Source organism: Plasmodium reichenowi, chromosome 8, assembly GCF_001601855.1.
Source record: "Plasmodium reichenowi strain SY57 chromosome 8, whole genome shotgun sequence".
Lineage (NCBI taxonomy): Eukaryota > Apicomplexa > Aconoidasida > Haemosporida > Plasmodiidae > Plasmodium > Plasmodium reichenowi.
The window spans coordinates 657,195-680,119 of NC_033653.1; the positions used below are offsets into that span (position 1 = coordinate 657,195).

Consider the following 22,925-nt stretch of genomic DNA (forward strand, 5'->3'; position numbering starts at 1 on the left):
TATATTATTATATTATTTATTTGTTTTCCAGTTTTGTGGTTTAATAAGTAATTTATTTTCCAACAGCCATCTAATTTTTTTCTCCTTATTATTTTAATTTTTTATATTTAAACAAAATATATATATATATATATAATACCAGTTAAATCTTTATAAAATAAAGGTTGGAAATATATATTAGATAAATGATGAAAAAAAATATATATACATATAAAAATTCGGTTGTTAAAATTTTCTTTTTTTTTTTTTTTATTGAAAGAAAAAGAGATTGTATTCAATTTATCATCATAGGAAAAAAATTAAATACACAAAAATATTATATATTATTATAATATAAATGTGGGGCTATTTATTATATCCTTTTATTCTTTGCATTTTTTTTTTTTTCTGTTATAAATAAGAGTCAAAAAAAAAAAAACAAAAAAAAAACAAAAAAAAAACAAAAAAAAAAACAAAAAATGAAAGAATGGACATATATATCTTATAAATATATGTATATTATATATATATCTTATAAATATATGTATATATATTTATCTTACAATATAATATATATATTTTATAAAAGCTATACCCAAGATATTATACTTTATATGTCTTTATTTAGGAATACAAATAAAAAAAAAAATGAAAATCTCCTCAAAATCATATAAATTATATATATATTATATATATAAATATATATTTTATTTTGTGTTAGGGAAAAATACTATATTAATATAAAAATATAAATAACCTTAAGAAAATATACAATTATTTTTTTTCATTTCATTTAATGATGCTATTAAAAGCGGAATATTTTACAAAAAATAAAAATATGTAATATATATAAATATTATATATATATAATATATAATATATATAATGTATTTTATAAGTAAAATTTCTTGTATAAAGAAATATAGTATTTTCTTATTTTATTTTATATATAAATCGAGAAAATTAAAAAATGCTTTTAAATAATAATACAAATTATTTTGTATATAATAAAAAAATATATTATATATTATTTATATATATACGCAAAATTATGAAAATCCACATAATAAAAATATATATATATAATATATATATATATATATAATTTATATTATATATATATTATAATATATATATATAATAATTTAGGCCCCGTGCCCTTATTTTGATTTTTTTTTTTTTTTTTGAATTTATAAACTTGTGATAAAAATAAATATAATAATATTATATATATATAATAATAAATGTATTATATATTATATATATATATATATATATATATATATTATATAAACTATATATTTTAAAAATATATATTAATAAATATTGTATAGATACCTATAGAAACATGCAATTGAATATATTTCTTGTAAAATTTACATAGAGTAGTTATATTATTTTCTAAAGGGTAGGAAAAAAAAAACAAAAGGGGCGAAATGGCCCCGCATTTTTGGATTTTTATTTGGATTGAAAAAATTAAGAAATAACGAATTTTAGTCCCTTGAACATGCAAAGAAAAAAAAAATTACAAAAGTAGGATAAAAATTTTTTTTTTTTTTTTTATAAAAAATATATGAATGTAGCATTTATAATATTTTTTTATACAAAATATAAATTATTCACATAAATATCTGGTGAAATACAAACAAAAATAAATTCAACAATATTTACATATTTTTTATTTATTATATATATATATATATATATATTATATATATATACATAAATTTTTTTATGATACTACTATTATATATATATATATATTTATATGTATTATATATCTCGTTTATAACAAATTGAAAAATATAAAATATATTTATATACAAATAAAAGTAAAAAAAAAGTAATTATATTATATATTATTAATAATTATATATATAATATATATATATATATATATTATATAATATATAACATTTTAATGGTTTATTTATAATAATATATACTATATATGTTATATATAATAAATACATACTTCTTATATATATATATATATAAATATATATTTATATATAATTATAATATTATAAAAATTCGTAAAATACAATTTTTTTTTTTTATTTTATTATATATTTAACATTATTAATTATTTATATTATATATATTTATATACATATAATAATATATGTAAAAAAAAAAAAAAAAATAAAATTATATCTTATACAAGTATAATAATAATAATTATATATAAATAAAAAAATATATAAAATATATATATATTATATTTACAAAATAAATAAAATAGTAAATAATTATATAATATTAATAAATAAATATATATTCTATATATTTTTTAATAAAGATAAATAATAATATATTATAAAATAATATATTTATATAAATATATATTTTTTATATATTTCCAAAAAAAAAAAAGATAAAATATTTTCGTATCTTAAGAATAATTTTTCTTATTTTAATTATATTTTATAATTATTTAAAAATATATAATTTGTAAAAGTTTTATAATTATATAATAAAATAGTATAAATATAATATTATATATATATATATATATATATATATATATATATACATAAATATATTTATATTTATTATTATTTTATATATATATATACAAAAGAATTAAGAAAAAATGGCTAGTGCAAAAGGTTCAAAACCAAATTTACCAGAATCCAATATCGCCATTGGAATTGATTTAGGTACGACTTATTCTTGTGTTGGTGTATGGAGAAATGAAAATGTAGATATTATTGCTAATGACCAAGGTAATAGAACAACCCCATCTTATGTTGCTTTCACCGATACCGAAAGATTAATTGGAGATGCTGCTAAAAACCAAGTAGCTAGGAATCCAGAAAATACAGTATTTGATGCTAAGAGATTAATTGGTAGGAAATTTACAGAATCATCTGTACAAAGTGATATGAAACATTGGCCATTCACTGTTAAATCAGGTGTTGATGAGAAACCAATGATTGAAGTTACTTATCAAGGAGAAAAGAAATTATTCCATCCAGAAGAGATTTCTTCTATGGTATTACAAAAAATGAAAGAAAATGCTGAAGCATTTTTAGGAAAATCTATAAAGAATGCTGTCATTACCGTTCCAGCTTATTTTAACGATTCACAAAGACAAGCTACTAAAGATGCTGGTACAATTGCAGGATTAAATGTTATGAGAATTATTAATGAACCTACTGCAGCTGCTATTGCATATGGTTTACACAAAAAAGGAAAAGGTGAAAAGAACATTTTAATTTTCGACTTAGGAGGAGGTACATTTGATGTATCTTTATTAACTATTGAAGATGGTATTTTTGAAGTAAAAGCTACTGCTGGTGATACTCATTTAGGTGGTGAAGATTTCGATAACAGATTAGTAAATTTCTGTGTTGAAGATTTCAAAAGAAAAAACAGAGGTAAAGATTTATCAAAAAATAGTAGAGCCTTAAGAAGATTAAGAACACAATGTGAAAGAGCAAAACGTACTTTATCATCATCTACACAAGCTACAATTGAAATAGATTCCTTATTTGAAGGTATTGATTACAGTGTTACTGTAAGTAGAGCAAGATTTGAAGAATTATGTATCGACTATTTCCGTGATACTTTAATTCCAGTAGAAAAAGTTTTAAAAGATGCTATGATGGATAAAAAAAGTGTACATGAAGTTGTTTTAGTTGGTGGTTCTACAAGAATTCCAAAAATCCAAACTTTAATAAAAGAATTCTTTAATGGTAAAGAAGCATGCAGATCAATTAACCCTGATGAAGCTGTTGCATATGGTGCAGCTGTACAAGCAGCTATTTTATCTGGTGACCAATCAAATGCTGTCCAAGATTTATTATTATTGGATGTTTGCTCCTTATCATTAGGTTTAGAAACTGCTGGTGGTGTTATGACCAAATTAATTGAAAGAAACACAACCATACCAGCCAAAAAAAGTCAAATCTTTACTACTTATGCTGATAACCAACCAGGTGTCTTAATTCAAGTATATGAAGGTGAAAGAGCCTTAACCAAAGATAACAATTTATTAGGAAAATTTCACTTAGATGGTATTCCACCTGCACCAAGAAAGGTACCACAAATTGAAGTTACCTTCGATATCGATGCTAACGGTATCTTAAACGTTACAGCTGTAGAAAAATCCACTGGTAAACAAAACCATATTACAATTACTAACGACAAAGGAAGATTATCTCAAGATGAAATTGATCGTATGGTTAATGATGCTGAAAAATACAAAGCAGAAGATGAAGAAAACAGAAAAAGAATTGAAGCAAGAAACAGCCTTGAAAATTACTGCTATGGAGTTAAAAGCTCATTAGAAGACCAAAAAATTAAAGAAAAATTACAACCAGCTGAAATTGAAACTTGTATGAAAACTATTACAACCATACTTGAATGGTTAGAGAAAAACCAACTTGCTGGAAAAGATGAATATGAAGCCAAACAAAAAGAAGCAGAATCAGTTTGTGCTCCAATTATGTCTAAAATCTATCAAGATGCTGCTGGTGCAGCCGGTGGTATGCCAGGAGGTATGCCCGGTGGAATGCCAGGTGGAATGCCAGGAGGAATGCCAGGTGGTATGAATTTCCCAGGAGGTATGCCCGGAGCAGGAATGCCAGGAAATGCCCCAGCTGGAAGTGGACCAACAGTTGAAGAAGTTGATTAAACTAATAAAAAAGAAAAACATTAAACAGGATATATATATATATATATATATATTATAAATATATATAATATTTCTTTTTTTTTTTTTTTTACATTTTTGTAAATTAATATATATTAATATATATTGAATACATATATGCCAAACAAAAAAGAAAAATATATCTATACATATATTTATTTATATATATTTATGTGTAATAATATATACAATATTTATACATATAAAAATATTTTTTATATTTTCGGTTATATAAATAAACAAGCTATTTATGATCACACAAATATAATTATATATTTGTATATGTATTTATATATATATATATATATATGTATGTGTAATTATTTATTTTTTTTTTTCCTCATAAAATTATAATAAACTTTTGTACTGCTTAGAAATTAATAAATTAATAAATTATTAAAGGTTTTTATTTAATTTGAAAAATAAGTTTTTTTTAAAGAATTATACATCCATACAAAATGTTTAAAAATATATGTATAATTAGACATGAAATATATATATTATATATATATATTTTTTTTATAAGTTGAAACACCTTAAAATTATTTATTTTTTTTTTTGTCATGGGATTATTCAGGAGTATTATTATTTATAAATATTTTAAAAAAATATATCATATGAATGAATATATAAAAAAAAAATTAGATAGTTTATGTTGATATTTAATAAGTTTAAAAAGTATTGAATTGTATGCATTTTTAGCAATATAAAACATATAAATATAAATATATATATATATATATATATATATATATATATTATATTTAAAATATAATATATTAATCATCTTTTCAATAAGTAAAGGAACAAATTATATCTTTCACAATAAGCCTTAAATATGTAATATATTTTAAGTTGTTCACTATATCATTTTTATTTCAAATGATTAAATAAAAGTTCTTTTTATTAAATATAAACAAAAAAATAAGAAAAAAAAAAAAAAAAAAAAAAAAATACACATATATATATATATATATATAAATATTTATATACATAATACATTTTACAATAAACATACATTTGTGCCTTTTTTGCTTTCTTTTTATATGGATACATTATTGTACATATCCTTTAATATATTTCGTACGAAATAAAATGTAGGATCTAAGGAACTTTCAATACGCCATATAAAATTACTATTGCTATTATGATCTTGCTTTTTAAAATTTTCTTTATCTTCATAATTTTCTTGGTTTTGATTTTGCACTTTTGTCTGTAGCTCTTTTTTGACACATGTATTTCCATTAATTATAATCTGATTTTCATCAACAAAATTTAATGATCTATTAAAAACGGAATGTATATGTGTACATAGGTTTTGCATATTTACATCCCCAATATATAAATTTCCCTCTATTTTATTATTATTTTCTTCATTCATATCTTTTGATAATATACATTCTTGTCTATCTGATGATAAACATGAATCCGAAAAATCAATAGAATCTTCATCAAATTCATCCTCTTCATTTTCTTTATCATCATCAATATAAAAATTTAAAAACCTTCTTTCATTACTTTTTTCTTTTTCTTTTTCTTTTTCTTCATTAGGAATATTTTCTTCCTTGTCGTCTTTCTCTTCTTCATATTTTTTATCATCTCCTAATGTTAGTATGTAATTCACATCATTGTATTCGCTCCAAAAAGTGCTGTGCTCATTAATAAATCTTTTCCTCCTAAAAAAGAAAAATAAGAAAAATATAAATAAATAAATGAATAAATAAATAAATAAATATATATATATATATATGTTGTTTATATTTCATTTTGTCGGGTACATATTTTTGAAATAAAAAAAAAAAAAAAAATTATATTTTATTCTACATTTATATTCTTTTGTACCTCCTATAATTTTCGTAGACATCCTTTTTATTTTTTACTGATACATCTGATATTGTGGCTTTAATTTTATATATTTGAAACTTATCATCCTGACAATTTTTACTACTAATCAAATTATATATACTTCTTATATATATATTTTCATAATTCATATTTAAAGGAATATGAACTGAATCAATTGATTTGTTGTTTAAGGAAAAATAACGTTTAAAAAAAACTTCGTTATGATTATCAGTATAATAAAAATTTGGAATATAGAAAGAATAAATTTTTGTATAATCATATGTACTTATACTAGAATGTAATAACATTTCTAAATGAAACGAGTAGTAACTATTATATGTGGGGAGTAAAACAAAATGTTTCGGTTTCATAAATTGTATAATTGTTTTTAAAGTATTTTGATTAATATAATTTTCTAGATTATATAATTCAATTAAGCATTCAATAGGTATGGATACATGTTGTTGTTTTTCTTGAGTTGGTATTTTTTTTAAGTATACAAATAATTTTTGTTTCCATGCCATTTTTTTATTTATCATATGTCTATTGTTTTGATGTTTATAGTCTGTATCAAATGTATTATTTAATGTGCTACCTTTATTTAATATATGTTTTCCTTTATTTATATTATAATAACCTGGCATGTTTTCTGATTCATCTAAATTTTCTTTCATGTTATAATAATTATCATAATGATAATTTGTTTTACCCCTATTGTTATTTCTTTTTTTATTTTTATCAGCTGAAATTTTTTTAACGTATTCATGTTTTTCCTCCTCCTCATTATCATTATCATCATCATTATCATCATCATTATCATTATCATCATCATTATCATCATCATCATTATAATCATCATCATTATAACCATCATCATTATAACCATCATCATTATAACCATCATCATTATAACCATCATCATTATAACCATCTTCATTTTGATTATAATTTTGCTCCATATTATCATAAAAATATAATTCTTTTTTTATATTACTCTTTAGTTTCTTTTCATGCACACCTGCTATTTTATACTCTTCCTCCTCAATATAATTATTGTCATTATCATCATTCATGGGTTCCATTTTTATTCTCACCTTTTTTTTATTTTGATTTTTCAAAGAGCCATCCTTTACATCTTCTACAACTTCTTTTTTATAATACTCTTCTTCATCATCAATAATTGACTCGGAAGAATTTGCATCATCATTATGGTTATTAACATTTTGGTAAGGAAAGTCTCTGTATATTTTTTGCTTCCTTTTTTTTTTTTTTTTTCTCTTGTCGTCTTTACTTTTTTTTATTAGATGATTGAAATCATCATCTTCACTTTCATTATGATCGGATAATTTGTTTATATCATTAACTTGGTTATCACCATCATCACTTGTATCTCCTTCATTAAACGTGTTTATTCTGTATAGATAATTTTTTTTCTTATTTCCTTTTAAAAAATAACCTTCATCTTCATAATCGTTGGAATTACTACTATTAGAAGATTCGTCGTAAATTTCATCATCATCATTATAATTATCATCCTTATCATCATTATTATTATCATCATTATTATCATCATTATTATTATCATCCTTATCAACATCTTTATCATCATCCTTATCATCATCCTTATCAACATCCTTATCATCATCATTCTTTTCACTTTTTACAACCTTATCATTATTGTCCTCCCAAAAATCCCTTTTACATTTTATTCCTTTTTTTTTATCAACAAAATTGTTTTCCTTTTTCAAGTAAAGCATTTCTTCATGAGACTCAAAAATAAAATTAATCGGTCTATTTTTTTTAACACTCCTTTTAATTTTTTTCTTTATCTTTTCTTCTCCTTTCTTTTGTAAAATTTCATTCTGAATATTTCCCTTCTCTTTCAAATAAATATCATACAACATTTTATCATCATATTTTATATTTTCCACATATGAAAAATTGAAATGGCTAGTTTTCTCTTTTTCTCTATTTTGCTCATTGCAACTAACATGTTTCCATAAATTGCTTGACATATTTTCTTGTCCTGTTTGTTCTTTGGTAAATAAAATAACATTTTCTTCTTTCTTCAAAAATGTGGATAGAATCCTTTTCACGGATTCATTGTTCAAAGTCGATGGAAAGGAAAACATGATGTAATATGCATCTTCATATTTTTTAAAATCGTTGTAATTCTTCAAACATATTAAATTTTTAATTTTAAATAAATTAATTCGATTTTTATGGAAGTTGTTTTTTATATGCACGTTCATGTAGGTTAGGGAGGTAAACAGAAGTCTTATGAAATTTTCTCTAAAAAGGAAAATACGAGCAAAATAAAAATATGCACATTGATATATATATATATATATATATATATATATATATATATATATATATATATATTTTTTTTTTTTTTCCTTACCCATATGGACATAAAAATAAGAGCATATATCTTTGTGGAGATACTTCTAATAAGGCATTAATATGAAACAATAGATCAATAAATATGCCTACAAAAATGGAAAAAATAATATAATATTAGAATATAAATATATAATATACATTCATTATTTTATATAAAATATAATATGATATAATATTTTTATATTTTTATGTTTTTATATTTTTACTATCTATATCAACAGGTAAGAGCACACATCCCATTTTTTTTATAGTTTTATTTATAGTATTCAAAATATTTTTCATATCCATCATCTTCGTAGAATTTTTATTTGAATAATGAAAGTTACTAATATATGTAAAAATATTGGATTCTTTTATAACATGTGATTTTTCTATAAAAGAATAATCTTCTAAATTGCAATTTATGGAATATAATATTTTGTTGTTAAATAATTTTAAAATAACTGCTGAAGAACCTATATTATCTCCATTATTTATCAAATATAATGGTAAGATATATTCAATATTTGTTTTCTTACATATTACTTTTTTAAAAACATAATGTTCCATATATTCTAAGATTATAATATTTTCATATAAATTATTAATTAATTCTATATATTCATTTTCCTTGAAATTTTTAAAATATTCACAATTGTAATTACATTTCAAATAACTTAATAAAATATATTTACTATATGATTTAATATATTCATGACAAATAATAGGTACCTTTTTTTTTCTTTTTAGTAATTCCATAAATACTACTGGTAAGCTACCAATGTAGTTTAAACTATGATTCGTTATTATTATCAAATCTATAACTTCACATACCCTACAAAAACAAGAAGAAAGAAATAAAAAACAAATAATAAAATATATTAACATATAAACGTAATAACATATAAAAATATGTGAACATATCATCATATCAACATATAATCATATGAATATATTATCATATCAACATATAAACATATTATTCTTTGTTATCTTCCTTTTTTACCTTATAACATTTTTTATGTCTTCAAGACAAAATTTATCATCCCATCCACAGTTCATCAAAATGTAAATATTATTATCCTTTCTGTCATTATAAAAATCTCTCTTATTATTTACATAATCATATTTATATAACTCTTTACAATTATAATTTTCTACATTTATATTCTCTTCACTTGATATTGAAGCATTTTTATCTGATGATTGATCTTCATTCTGTACATTAAAATTATCCTTTAAAGATATTCCTTCATTTTCTTTTAGTACATTAAAATCTTTTATTATTAACAGAGTACTATAAAAGCTACTACTGTATAATGGTACAATTTCTATAAGCATTCCTTATATGTTTAATACAAGAACTCATAAGGTGATTTTATATTATTGTAACGAAGAAATCTTACATATATTCTTTAAATATAACAATAATGAAATATATATATATAAAGGAAAACATATATCTATGCATTTATACATATATATATATATATATATATATATACATATTTATTTTAATTTCTCTATAATTATTTTCCTTCTTAATAATTCATAGAAAAATTAATAACGTATAATAATAACCTTTAGTTAATTATAACAAAAAAAATGTCTGACATTATATTTATTTAACTTTTCCTTTTTAATTTCACAAAATTTATTTATTTTTACTTTTTTAAATATATATTTTTATATTTTACTTTAAATATTGTTCTCAATTTTTATTCTGTTTTAAATGATATTTTTTTTGACAAATAATGAAATACAGAATCTCTTCTGTTTTTTGTTCTTTTTTATAATAAAAAAAAAAAATAATAAATAATATATATTTCATATATATATAGCATATACAAAAATATAACATATATATAATATATATATTAAAGAAAAATATATTTATTTTAAATGAAAAAAAAAAAAAATATAAAAATATGAGAACCTATTATTATACTTATATCTTTTTGAAGATCTCTTCAAATTTGTGAAAAAAAAAAAAAAAAAGAATAGTCACATATATAAAATTATAATATATATATAATTTAATATAATATATTTTTATATTTTATTTATATGTATTCAATATTGTATATATATATATATATATATATATATGTATAATATACAAAATATTATGTAGATAATAATATTATCATGTTAGTTTTAAATATATTACCAAATGTTCAAAATTTTATAAAAATATATATAATTTTTAACTACATATGTAAATATATTTACATTTTAAAGTATAATCAAACAAAAAAAAAAAAAAAACAAACAGGTTTTCTTTTCTTTTTTTTTTCTATTTTATGTTTCATTATAATAAGTTGAAATATTAAATATATATATATATAATAACATTGTTTCATTCTCCTGAATAATTAAAAAATAATTTTTTTTTTAACATATGTTATATATTGTATACATAAATATAATATATTTTGAAAAAATGTTACTTATAAGGTAAATAAGTAAAATAGGAAAAATTAGAAACTTTATATATATATATATATATATAATTTTTGTTAAAAAATAATAATATATTTCATTGAACCCTTTTTCAAATAAGCCAATATATATAGGTTTGGCTTTTTATGATGTTATTCATTACTATATAATATATATATATATATATATATTTGTATAGAAATATATAACCATATAATTAACATTATTATTAAAATATTTGTAACATGTTTTTCCTTTAAAAAGAAAGTGCTAAAATTTTCAACGCATAGATTTATATTAATGTATTACATATATATTCATATTTGTTAAAATATCAAAAAAAATGGTGACAAAAATAAAAGGGAAATTTAAAAAAGGGGCATCAAATAACAAAGAAGCAGGAATAAGAAATAAAAAAAATAAAAAAAAAAATAATAATAGAAAAAGTGACATTAATGAAAATGAAGAAAGCTTAATTAAGAAAACTAATATAATGGTAATAAAAAAAAAAGGAATGAATTCAGAAATTAAAGCATTAAGCAGAGATTTGGTGGATTTGTTTAATCCATATTGTGCAGTTTTCTATATAAGAAAATTAAAAAATTTACAAGAATTAAATAAGAAATTAAAAGAATTAAGTTATAAATACACAGTTTGCTTCTATATACAAAATAATAAATTGTTATATAGTATTACTAGTAATTATACAAAATTATCTTTAACCTTTTCTATTCAAAGTTATACCACGTCTACTTTAATCAAATCTTTATATTTAAAAAATGTATATTGTAATTTTAATAAATTAAAACCATTACTCATTTTAAAAAATTTTAATAACACTTCAAATACAGAAATGTCAAATTATCTTATTATTACACAAAATATTCTTAAAAATCTCTATCCAAGTGTTAATTTGAATGAGGATTTTATGAACAAACCTAGAAGAGTTTTATTATATTGTTACAATGATAATGATCAAACCATATACTTTCGTCAATATGCAACCAACTTAAAAAAAATATCGTTTAAAAAAATATTGAAGGAGGCATATAATGAAGACATGAGTGGATATAATGATGTATTTAATTATTTATCAACCAAATTGGATGGTAAACATTTCAACACTGATACAATCTCTCAAATGTTAGAAATAGGTCCACGTGTTAGTTACAAAATTTTCAAAATTACAGATCAGGATAAAGGTAAAAAAAAATATATGTATATTAAATTATGTGTACGTGTAGGATATGCTTAAATATATAATAATAATAAAATAAATAAATAAATAAATAAATATATATATATATATATGAATACATTTTCTTTTACAGTGATATACTCCGTAACCGATAAAAAGTAATATTTTTAATTAAAATGGAAACAGAATATAGACATTATAGAATCAGAATTATGGTAATAAAATATTGGTTTATATTTTTAATTTTTTTTTTTTTTCTGTATTATTATGTTGAAGATTTATTTTATCTTAGGGAAATGTAAAATAGCTGGCGCCTTTTTATTTTTTTTTTTTTTTTTTTAACCTGAACGGTTCATAATATTATGACTAGGGAATAAATATAATAATTAAAAATGTTCCACATAGCACATTTATATATATTTGGCTGTTTAAAAAAATGGTGATTTGTTTAATATATATATATATATGTATACTTACATTAATATATGTGTATTTTATGTTGTTTTATTTTAATCTTTTGTATATATATTTTTCTGAATTATAGATACAACTCTACATATTTTTAATATTTTTTTGTCTATAATAAATCAATAGATATATATATATATATATATATATATATATATATATGTATATTTTCTTCTTTTTTGTGATATCAATGAATTCAATTTACTTTTCATTTTAAGACAAATGGTTATTTATTTATTTATTTATTTATTTATTTATAATTTTACACATAAAAAAGTACACTTAAATATATATTTTTTCATTTCCATTTTGAACATATTATCGTTTTATATATACATAAAAAAAAAAAAAAAAAAAAAAAAAACACTTGTTGAAGAAACGAATAAAATATACTCAATAAAAATTAATAAATATAAATAAATATTAATAATATTATTAACTGTTAATATGGGGGCCTTGTGTACACTTGAAGTTCCACTATAAATACATATATTTCTTTTCTTTTCTTTTCTTTTTTTTTTTTGATTCCTTATGTTTTAAATAAATATTTCTTTAAAATATGAAAATAAAAAAAAGTAACATCTTTTTTGGTTATGCTTTTGCATTATTTTGTACACTGTGCTGTTTTTCAAAGAAAGATATATTTAACCCTAAATTATACACCTGCGATGTTGAATATAAAGAAAGGGAATACTTTTTAAAATACTTGGGGATGTCGTATGATATTATTAAGGGTAATCCTTGGGGAGATCCAATTTATGGGATAGATTTAGGATACAGACGAAATGTTCTTAAGATAAGAAAAGTAAATTCGGATAATAATATAAAAGATGATATTGTTAAATTTAAAGTTGGAGAAGCTTCTAAAATAAAATGTATTGATAATATAAAAGAAAATGTGATAGATAACTTATGTGATATAAATAAAGAGTACGAGAAAAGTTATTCAGTTTCTTCCATTAATGATGATATCCATCCTTTTAATGATTCTAATTATTATAAAATGTTAGTAAAAAGAATAAATAGAGGTGATTCCATAATTATAGAGAAAAAATTATGTTCAAAATATTTTTCTTCTATAAATGATATAAATAAAAATGATTTGGATACGTTTTTTTTAACAACACTGAATGAATTAGGAGATAATTATCAAAACATAAAAGATGATACATATAAATGTAGTTTACAATATTATAAGATGAATAATATGAATAAATATAGCGAAAATTGTTTAAAAACTATAACTCCATGGATATCTTTTTTTAATATGTATGGAACACATATGATATCAGGAGTTTATTATGGAGGTAAGATAATACATAATTTATACTTTGAAAATAATAATTTGAAAAAAAAAGATTATAAAATAAGGATTTATAAGAGAAGATTGAATCCTTTTGGTACTATTAATTCCAACTTATATTTTGGTTCTTCCTTATCAAGGGAAAAGATTATTTATATAAGGGAAAGGAATTTGATCATGGATGGGGGGGTACAAATTAATCCCTACAATATTAATGAGATAAATATGGAAAATAAAAAAAAAAATATATATGTTAATAATGTTGAAAAAAATTTGTATGATCAGAATAAAAAGTATAGAAATTATTATAATTTTTATGAATTAAAAGATAATGTAATTGATGTAGGGAAACGTAATTATTATAATAGTTGGAAAGATACCATTGAATGGGAACAAGCCAAACCAGTGAAATTAAATTTAGTACCCTTATCTGAATTTATAAATTCAGAAGAAGGAAAATCTGCTTATTACATGGCTCTTGAATTTTATTCCAATTTGAGTTATTCTAATTATAATCCTTATTTATATGTATTAAATAAAAGTGAGAAGGATATATATATAATGGATATAAAAAGAAATTGGGAACAATATATTGACAAAAATATAAATATCAATGTAACTCCTAAATGTAAAAACGGTGATAAAATATTAAGTGGTTTTATTCTTACAAATAAAAAGAAATCATATGAAGATAATCATATTATGCACATGTGTCCATCAAATACGGTGTGTTCTAGTGGTATAAATATTGAATCAGATAAAAATTTTGAATTTAGTTGGATTTTATGTAGTAAGGAAAATAGAAGTGAGATACATCAAATATTAACCAAAAATACGATTCAAGGAAATGGAAAGGCTTCATGTCCTTCTAATATGAAAATAGGTTTCGGATTTTCATTAACATTTCAGAAATCTATAAATACGAATATAAAAATTGAACCTTGTGAAAGTAATAAAAGAGAATGTAAAAGAACAAATTTGGGTAGTTCTTCTCAAACATATTTCTGGATTAATTGTTTACCTACGAACAAAAATATATTATTACAAACCTTGGAATCAAAAACATATAGTGAGAAAAAATATTTAAATGATCATTTTGTGTTTAGCTTAAAATGTTCTGAAGGAAAATATATAATTGCAGGTTTCGCAATTGATTATATTCCTTCGGGGGTTAATGATTATTTAGTATGTCCCGTAGGAAGTAATAAATGTGATTTAAAGATTCATGTTATGGACAAAAATATAGGTGAAGTACATATACCTATTATGTATATTGTGTGTTCTTCTATTGCGTAATAAAAAAAAAAAAAAAAATGAAGCATCACCGTTTAATATATTGAAATTTGAACCATAAATAATTATGTACTACAAATATATATATATATATATATATATGTATGTGTGTATTTGCCTATGTATATATTATGTTAGTTTTTTTTTATTTTATTAATGATACCTTTATTATATATGTATCACTTTTTATGTTTCATGCACTTATTATTAAAAAAAAAACGTAAAGACTTTCTTTTTTTCTTTTACTTTTTTCTTTTTTTTTTTTTGGTATTTGTTTTAATTAACCATGGTAACACATAAGTGAAGAGATAGGTATGTATTTAAATAAATATAAAATGTTATTAGCAAAAAAGATGTGAGAATTATATAATAGTTATTTGAAATAGCAAAAAAAATAATAATAATAAAAAAATAATAAAATAATCAGAATCTCATATGAGGAGCACATTTTATTTTAATATACTTATCTTTTTTTTTTTTTTTTTTTTTTTTTTATCACAAAAATGATTATATAAAAATGACGTTATAATGTTAAGCGATTAATTAGTTTATTGAATAAAAATTGTATTTATATAATTTTTCTTCTGTAATATTATTTCTTAAAATATAGGAGGGAACACTATTTGCATAATATATATATAAAATGTAGAACTTTTTATAATATATTTTCGTGTGACTATTAAAGAATTATAAGTTTATATATATTCAAAAAAAATTAAAAAAAAAAAATATATATATATTATATATATATATATATATATATATATATATTTACAAAATGATGAAACAAAATGGGGGTTGGTGGAGATAAAAATAAAAAATTAATAGTATAATAAATATTGTATTTTTTTAATGATAACAAATATAATATATATATATATATATATATATATAATATATAGAGAGAAAAAGTATAAAAACAAAAAATTAATTATGTAAAATATCTGAGAATTATTAGAATGAATATAGTGGTGACAAATTATGGGATATTAAGCAAAAATTTTATTAGAACATATTTAGGACATAAAATACATACAATCAAAGGGACGTACAAAAATATTTCCATATATCATGTAGATATAAAAAGATATTGTCATAACAAAAGTAGAAGTAAAATAAAATGTAAAAATACTGGTGTGATGAATAAGGATATGAATTTTATTATATGTGATGAACTGAAAGAAAAATATATAGATAATAATCCTATGAATAATGTACATAATAATAGTAGTTATAATAATTTTAATACTTTTTATGAAAATGGAAATAATAAAGATAACTTTAATGTATCAAAAAGATGTGTAGGAAAAAAAGTTATAAGAGATACATTTATAAATAAGATCAAGGAAGGCACGTTGTCCCTACTAAATTTAGAAATAGAAGAATTAAATTATGAAGAATTATTAAAATATAAGAATATAAAAAATGTTGTAGGAATGAAAAATAAATTGACAATATTAAAATATTTTAATAGCTATTTATTAAAAAATAATAAAGGAAAATATTATATATTAAAAGTGTTGATGTTTTGTATTGTTAAAGATATACATAAATATAAAAACAATGAATTAATATACATTTTATATATATATAAATATCATAATTATTTAAATCCATTTTTAATATTACATATAATAGATAAACTATGTTGTGATAATTATATATATAATATGAATATAAAAGAATTTGTCTTTTTATTAGATATTTTAAATGTGCCACTTGTTATGACAAATAAATTTATTCAAAGTATTATGGATTATATAAATATCAATAAAAATAAAATAGAATATTGTAAATATTATTTTGACATAGCTTATTTTTTAGCGAAAAATAATTTGTATAATAAATATATATTTGATACAATCGCTCAATATTATACATCACATTCATATAATTTTGAGTTATCCATTTTATATATGTTTAATAGTGAACACAAAAATATTAATAGGAATAATAATGCTTTTCCTATTAAAGGGAGTTACAACATAAATAATAACATCGTAGATATAAACATATGTGAAGAATTAATAAATAATGATGATTATTTAAATGTTAAACAAAAAAATATGTTAAAAAAAGTCGAACCTGATAATGGTTGTTATGATAATACATATGATAGTAATAATATAATAAATTTCAAGAGAGAAATACATAAACATTTATATATATTATCCAAATATGGATATAAGAATATCCAAATATATAATAACATGTTCAAGATCATAATTTTTTCATGTAACCATTTTAAACCTTTTGAAGTTAGTTCAATTTTCAAATCCTTGAAAAATATAAATTATTTTAACATTGTTTTATTAGAAAAATTGACTAGTACATTAAAACGAAATATTAGCCAATATAAGACAAGTTTATTATTAGATTGTTTAAACACATTATCTTTTTTTAATTACAAAGATGATAATATTATAACTACAATATTAATTAATTTACCCAGGAATATATCAACATATACCTCTAATCAGTTTTTAAAATTAGTATATTTTATGGATAATTTTATACCTTTTTCAATATATTTTAAAATATTTTTAAATAAACAAATTTGTATATTTTCCTCCTCTTTTGGATTATGTCATCTTATTTCTTTATTAAAAATATTTACTCACCAAAATTTAATATCTAATCCTATTTTATATTTGTTAAAAATAAAAATTAGTAAATATAATAAATCATTAACATATAATGATATAAAAAGTAAACATATAAATGAAAAACCGGTTGAAACCTTCCCTTCAATAAATTACACAGGCAATATAAAAATAAGTTATAAAGATATATATTCAATATTTTATCATATGCATTTAATGAAAATACAGTATATAGACTTGGCTATAAAATGTATAGAATGTATATTTTTTATGGAAAAAAATTTTAAAAATATATTTTCTGAGGATATAGAATATATAACAAATTCATGTTGTTATTTCTTATTACTTAATGATAATTATGATGATCCATTTTTAAGAAAATTTATAAATGTTCATATAGAAAATTTTTTTTCTTTTGTCGCTTCAAATTTTGTAAAAAATGAATCACTGGAAAAAGCAAATGAATGTATAAATGGTAATTTGGAAATGGAAAAAATAAATCATAATAATAATAATAAGAAGAAGAAATATAAAACTGACAATATCAAAATGGACGATATCAAAATGGACGATATCAAAATGGACGATATCAAAATGGACGATATCAAAATGGACGATATCAAAATGGATGATATCAAAATGGATGATATCAAAATGGACCATATCAAAATGGACCATATCAAAATGGACCATATCAAAATGGATGATATCAAAATGGATGATATCAAAATGGATGATATCAAAATGGATGATATACATTTTGCACATTATGAAAAAAACAATGGAACAATACATTTTAATAATAAAATTAATTACAATGAACAAATTATAGATATACAAAACAATAATAATGATAAAAAAAATCCATATTTGGCATTTAATAAAAGAAAGAATGTTTATGCAATAATCATATTAACACTTATAAATGAATTAGTATACCAAAATTCAATAAAAAAAATATCCAATATAATACACAACTTTAATTTGGAATATATAAAAAATAATATATATGTCTTTTTACAATACTTTAATAATGAAAAAAATGAGAAAGAAAAATGTGATACTATATATATACTTGAGAAATTATTTCCATTACTATATTTCCCTAACATAAATCATGTACATTTGAAAAATATAAGTAGAAATAATTTTTTTATATCTACTTTCAATTTAACATATGTTCAAAATGGATATAATAATTATTTGAAAAGTGAACATATTAAAAAAGAAATAATATCCAACCAATATATACTCAATGAAATATATAAAATATTACGAGGTTTAAAACAAAAGAATTATATTTTTAAATTGATAAATAAAAGCCACACAAAATCTTTCTTTTTATATAATCACTATATATATGTAAAAAATATAAGGAATGGAGATAAAATAGCCATCTTATTTGCATCAAAAAATTATTATTATAATACGATAGACGATGCTAATTTTGGATTGACTTCTAAAATGGGGAAAAAATTATTTGAAAAGAACAAATTAACAAAAGAAGCTATAACACAAATAGAGTATTTTAAAATATATTTTAATAAGATATATTTAGTAGAATTTTATACATGGGAAAATATGATAAATATCCAGGAAAAAAAGGATTATTTTGTAAATTTGTTTAACATATGAAAAAATATACGATAGATTGTAATGACAGGTCTTATATTAACTTCATCATTTTATAACTATATATATATATATATATATATATATATGTGTATATTTCTATAAATTATTGAATATATTATATTTTCCCTTTTTTTTTTTTTTTCTTTTTTTAGTTTTAATTTATCATATAAAAAATTAATCTACATACTCTTATTAATATTAATATTAATATTAATATTTTTTATAATAATTATAAATACATATATAAGTATTATATGTAGAATAATATTTTTTTAAGTTTATATATTTTTTATATATTGTATTTTGATTTCTTTATATAACTAATGAAAAATTTTCACACTCAAATGTGGATGTAATTATTGATTTTTAATATTTTTTTTTTGTGTTTTTTTTTATGAACAGGTCATAATTTTTTCTCTTTTTCATTTTTTTTTTTTTTTTTTTTTTTCAATCTAATGGCTAGTAACATATTTTTGGCTACACATACATATAACATCATATGTATAACCATGGAAATATAGAACAAATTAATAAATATTAAATATAAACGCTTATGTTATATATATTTATGCATATATGTCTAAAAAAAAAATAAAAGAAGGAAATATATATATATATATATATATATATATATATATTTATTTATAATAATGTAGACGTATATATTTCATTTTACAAACTATACAATATATATATATATATATATTTTTTTTTTTTTGACGTAACAATTTTACACTATGTGCTTTAAATTTTATTAGTTACGATCACCGTTACACTAATAATATATTTATTTTTATTGCACATTTTTTTTTTTTCTTTTGTATGATTCACTTTTTTTTTTTTTTTTTTTTTTTTAAATCTTTATTATTTTTATTTCACTTTGATACCATTAAATCAATTGAATCATCATTTATTATTGTCATATACAATGAGTATATATCCTTATAAATTGCTTTAATAACTTTTGAACCATTTATTTTTAATGTAATCTTTTGAATATGATGACATTTTCAAATTATTTATTTAACATACTAATCGTATGTTACTTGTTTATCTATATAGGTTCGTTTTCTATTTGTCATGATATAACAAATGACGAAAAAACCAATGAAATATTCAGCAAATATTTGGGAAAAGGCTATGATATTTTGTTTGGTTATCCATTGCCTAATAATGAACTTATTGACGATCCAGGATTTAAAGAAGTTATTATAGACACACAATTATCAATTGACAACATATCAAATTATATTTGTAAAAAGGAAGAATATGTAGATGTTATAGAAGACATAAATGATATAGGTTATCTAGGAATGCAGAAAATAAATATTGATGATTTGGATAATCGTATAAAACCATTTTCAGCGTCTATGCCATATAAAAGCTATTTTGCAGACTTAGAAATTAAGAAGAAAAAATATGCACTAGCTCAGAATATGTGTGTATTAAATTATGCTACATATGATTTAAAAGAATCCGGAAAAAATATAAATAAGGATTTCGTATTAGACATTGAAAAATTACCTATTTTAACAAAAAACCAAATGAAGTTATGTACCAAAGTATTATATATGAATAATAATCTGCATTGTTCAGAAGGTATAAAAAGCTGGATGAAATTTTTTGAAAAATATGGAACTCATGTAGTATTATCTGCCCATTTTGGTGGTATGTCATTTAATACCATGGAAATTACGAAAAGAAAAATTGAAGAAATAAAAATATATAAGTATAAATACTCTCTTTGGAATAACCCATATTTGAATATCTTTAAATCTGGATCGTTATTTCAAGATCTTAGCATTAATGTAGATGATCACAAAGAAAATAAAAAGAATAATAGTAATAATAATATTAATATAGATGAGAAGAAGAAAAGTGATGCTTATATAAAAAATGATGTGTTAATAGAACAATATAGGGACAATATTAATCTAGAAATTCGGGGAGGGAATAATTTTGATGAAAAGTGGAAAAATTTAACATATATAGTTTGGAAAAATTCTATTTATTCTAATATAGTTCCAATACATCTTGACTTGTATTCATTGAATACATTCATGCTTATAGAAAAAAAAGAATCATACGATATGGCTTTATTATTTTATAATAATTTGTACGGAATAGATAATGAAAACTTTTATCTTTCTCAAGACATAACAGATGTATTATCCGAAGGAAAACAGATAACTGGTTCAAATAAAGGATCTTTGATTTTAAGTTGTCCTGTTGGGTATATAAAAAGCACTGGTCTGATTTTCGTTTACGACAGTTCTGAGAAATTAAAAACTAATAAAAGTAAGGACCCCAAAATAAAAATATATCCATGTACTAATAAAGGGCAATATGATATTGCTTGCTCATATATAACAAAGAAGAAAAATATTATAACATTCGGATGGATATACTGTGTAAAGCATAATTTTATTAAATTTGAAACGATTTATCAAAATAATGATAATATTATATATAAGGACGGTAAAACATTTATGAGCCTTACCTGCACCGAAGGAAATACCATAGCTTTCGGTTTTAAAATGAAATTAAAAAAGTTGGAAAAATTAGAAAAGTTAAAAATAAAACCATGTACTATTGGAGATGATCAGTGTACTATTAATAATATCAAAAGAAATTCCGATTATTTACTATGGGGCTTTTGTGTACCTTCATCTTTTCGTAGTCTTTCTTCTTTACAATTAACCTACATTCATGATGATACTATACAAAATGATATACGAGGAGCTTGTTCAGATGTATATATTAATAAATACGATAATATTTTTCTAGGTTTTACTTTCTCCTTTGATAATAGATTTGAACAAGTAAAAACGGAACCCTGTGAAAGCCAATCCAAATATTGTTTTCATATAATACCAAAAAAGAAGAAAATGTATTATGTTGGGATGTTTTTATTATGTAGATTTGATGGGAACACGAATAGAAAGTTTACATATAAATAAAAAGAAAAGTGTCATATGATATCATATATTTTATAATTATTATTATTTTTTAATATTTTTTCATTTACATAATATGTTTTTATTAACATAACATATATATATATATATATATATATTTATATATTTATATATTTATATATATTTTTTTTTTTTT

General features: G+C 20.0%; 6 protein-coding genes across 6 annotated transcripts; 5 read left to right on the forward strand and 1 right to left on the reverse strand.

The window, feature by feature from the left end:
* Nucleotides 1–2,575: 2,575 nt before the first annotated feature.
* On the forward strand, nt 2,576–4,621 carry PRSY57_0818200 (heat shock protein 70; the record flags this gene model as incomplete). Its single annotated transcript, XM_012907121.2, has 1 exon — nt 2,576–4,621. The coding sequence occupies one exon, from the start codon at nt 2,576–2,578 to the stop codon at nt 4,619–4,621; it is 2,046 nt and encodes a 681-aa protein (XP_012762575.1).
* A 1,060-nt stretch (nt 4,622–5,681) lies between these two features.
* On the reverse strand, nt 5,682–10,210 carry PRSY57_0818300 (hypothetical protein; the record flags this gene model as incomplete). The annotated part of the gene is made up of 5 exons (XM_012907122.2): nt 5,682–6,315; nt 6,482–8,776; nt 8,889–8,976; nt 9,097–9,704; nt 9,876–10,210. The coding sequence occupies 5 exons, from the start codon at nt 10,208–10,210 to the stop codon at nt 5,682–5,684; spliced, it is 3,960 nt and encodes a 1,319-aa protein (XP_012762576.2).
* Nucleotides 10,211–11,654: 1,444 nt separating this feature from the next.
* Nucleotides 11,655–12,671, forward strand: PRSY57_0818400 (BRIX domain, putative; the record flags this gene model as incomplete). The annotated part of the gene is made up of 2 exons (XM_012907123.2): nt 11,655–12,513; nt 12,643–12,671. 2 exons carry the CDS (start codon nt 11,655–11,657, stop codon nt 12,669–12,671), a joined length of 888 nt encoding a protein of 295 aa, XP_012762577.1.
* An 865-nt stretch (nt 12,672–13,536) lies between these two features.
* On the forward strand, nt 13,537–15,576 carry PRSY57_0818500 (perforin-like protein 5; the record flags this gene model as incomplete). Its single annotated transcript, XM_012907124.2, has 1 exon — nt 13,537–15,576. One exon carries the CDS (start codon nt 13,537–13,539, stop codon nt 15,574–15,576), a length of 2,040 nt encoding a protein of 679 aa, XP_012762578.2.
* Nucleotides 15,577–16,532: 956 nt separating this feature from the next.
* PRSY57_0818600 (hypothetical protein) lies at nt 16,533–19,811 on the forward strand (the record flags this gene model as incomplete). The annotated part of the gene is made up of 1 exon (XM_012907125.2): nt 16,533–19,811. One exon carries the CDS (start codon nt 16,533–16,535, stop codon nt 19,809–19,811), a length of 3,279 nt encoding a protein of 1,092 aa, XP_012762579.2.
* A 998-nt stretch (nt 19,812–20,809) lies between these two features.
* PRSY57_0818700 (perforin-like protein 4) lies at nt 20,810–22,771 on the forward strand (the record flags this gene model as incomplete). The annotated part of the gene is made up of 1 exon (XM_012907126.2): nt 20,810–22,771. The coding sequence occupies one exon, from the start codon at nt 20,810–20,812 to the stop codon at nt 22,769–22,771; it is 1,962 nt and encodes a 653-aa protein (XP_012762580.2).
* Nucleotides 22,772–22,925: the final 154 nt, after the last annotated feature.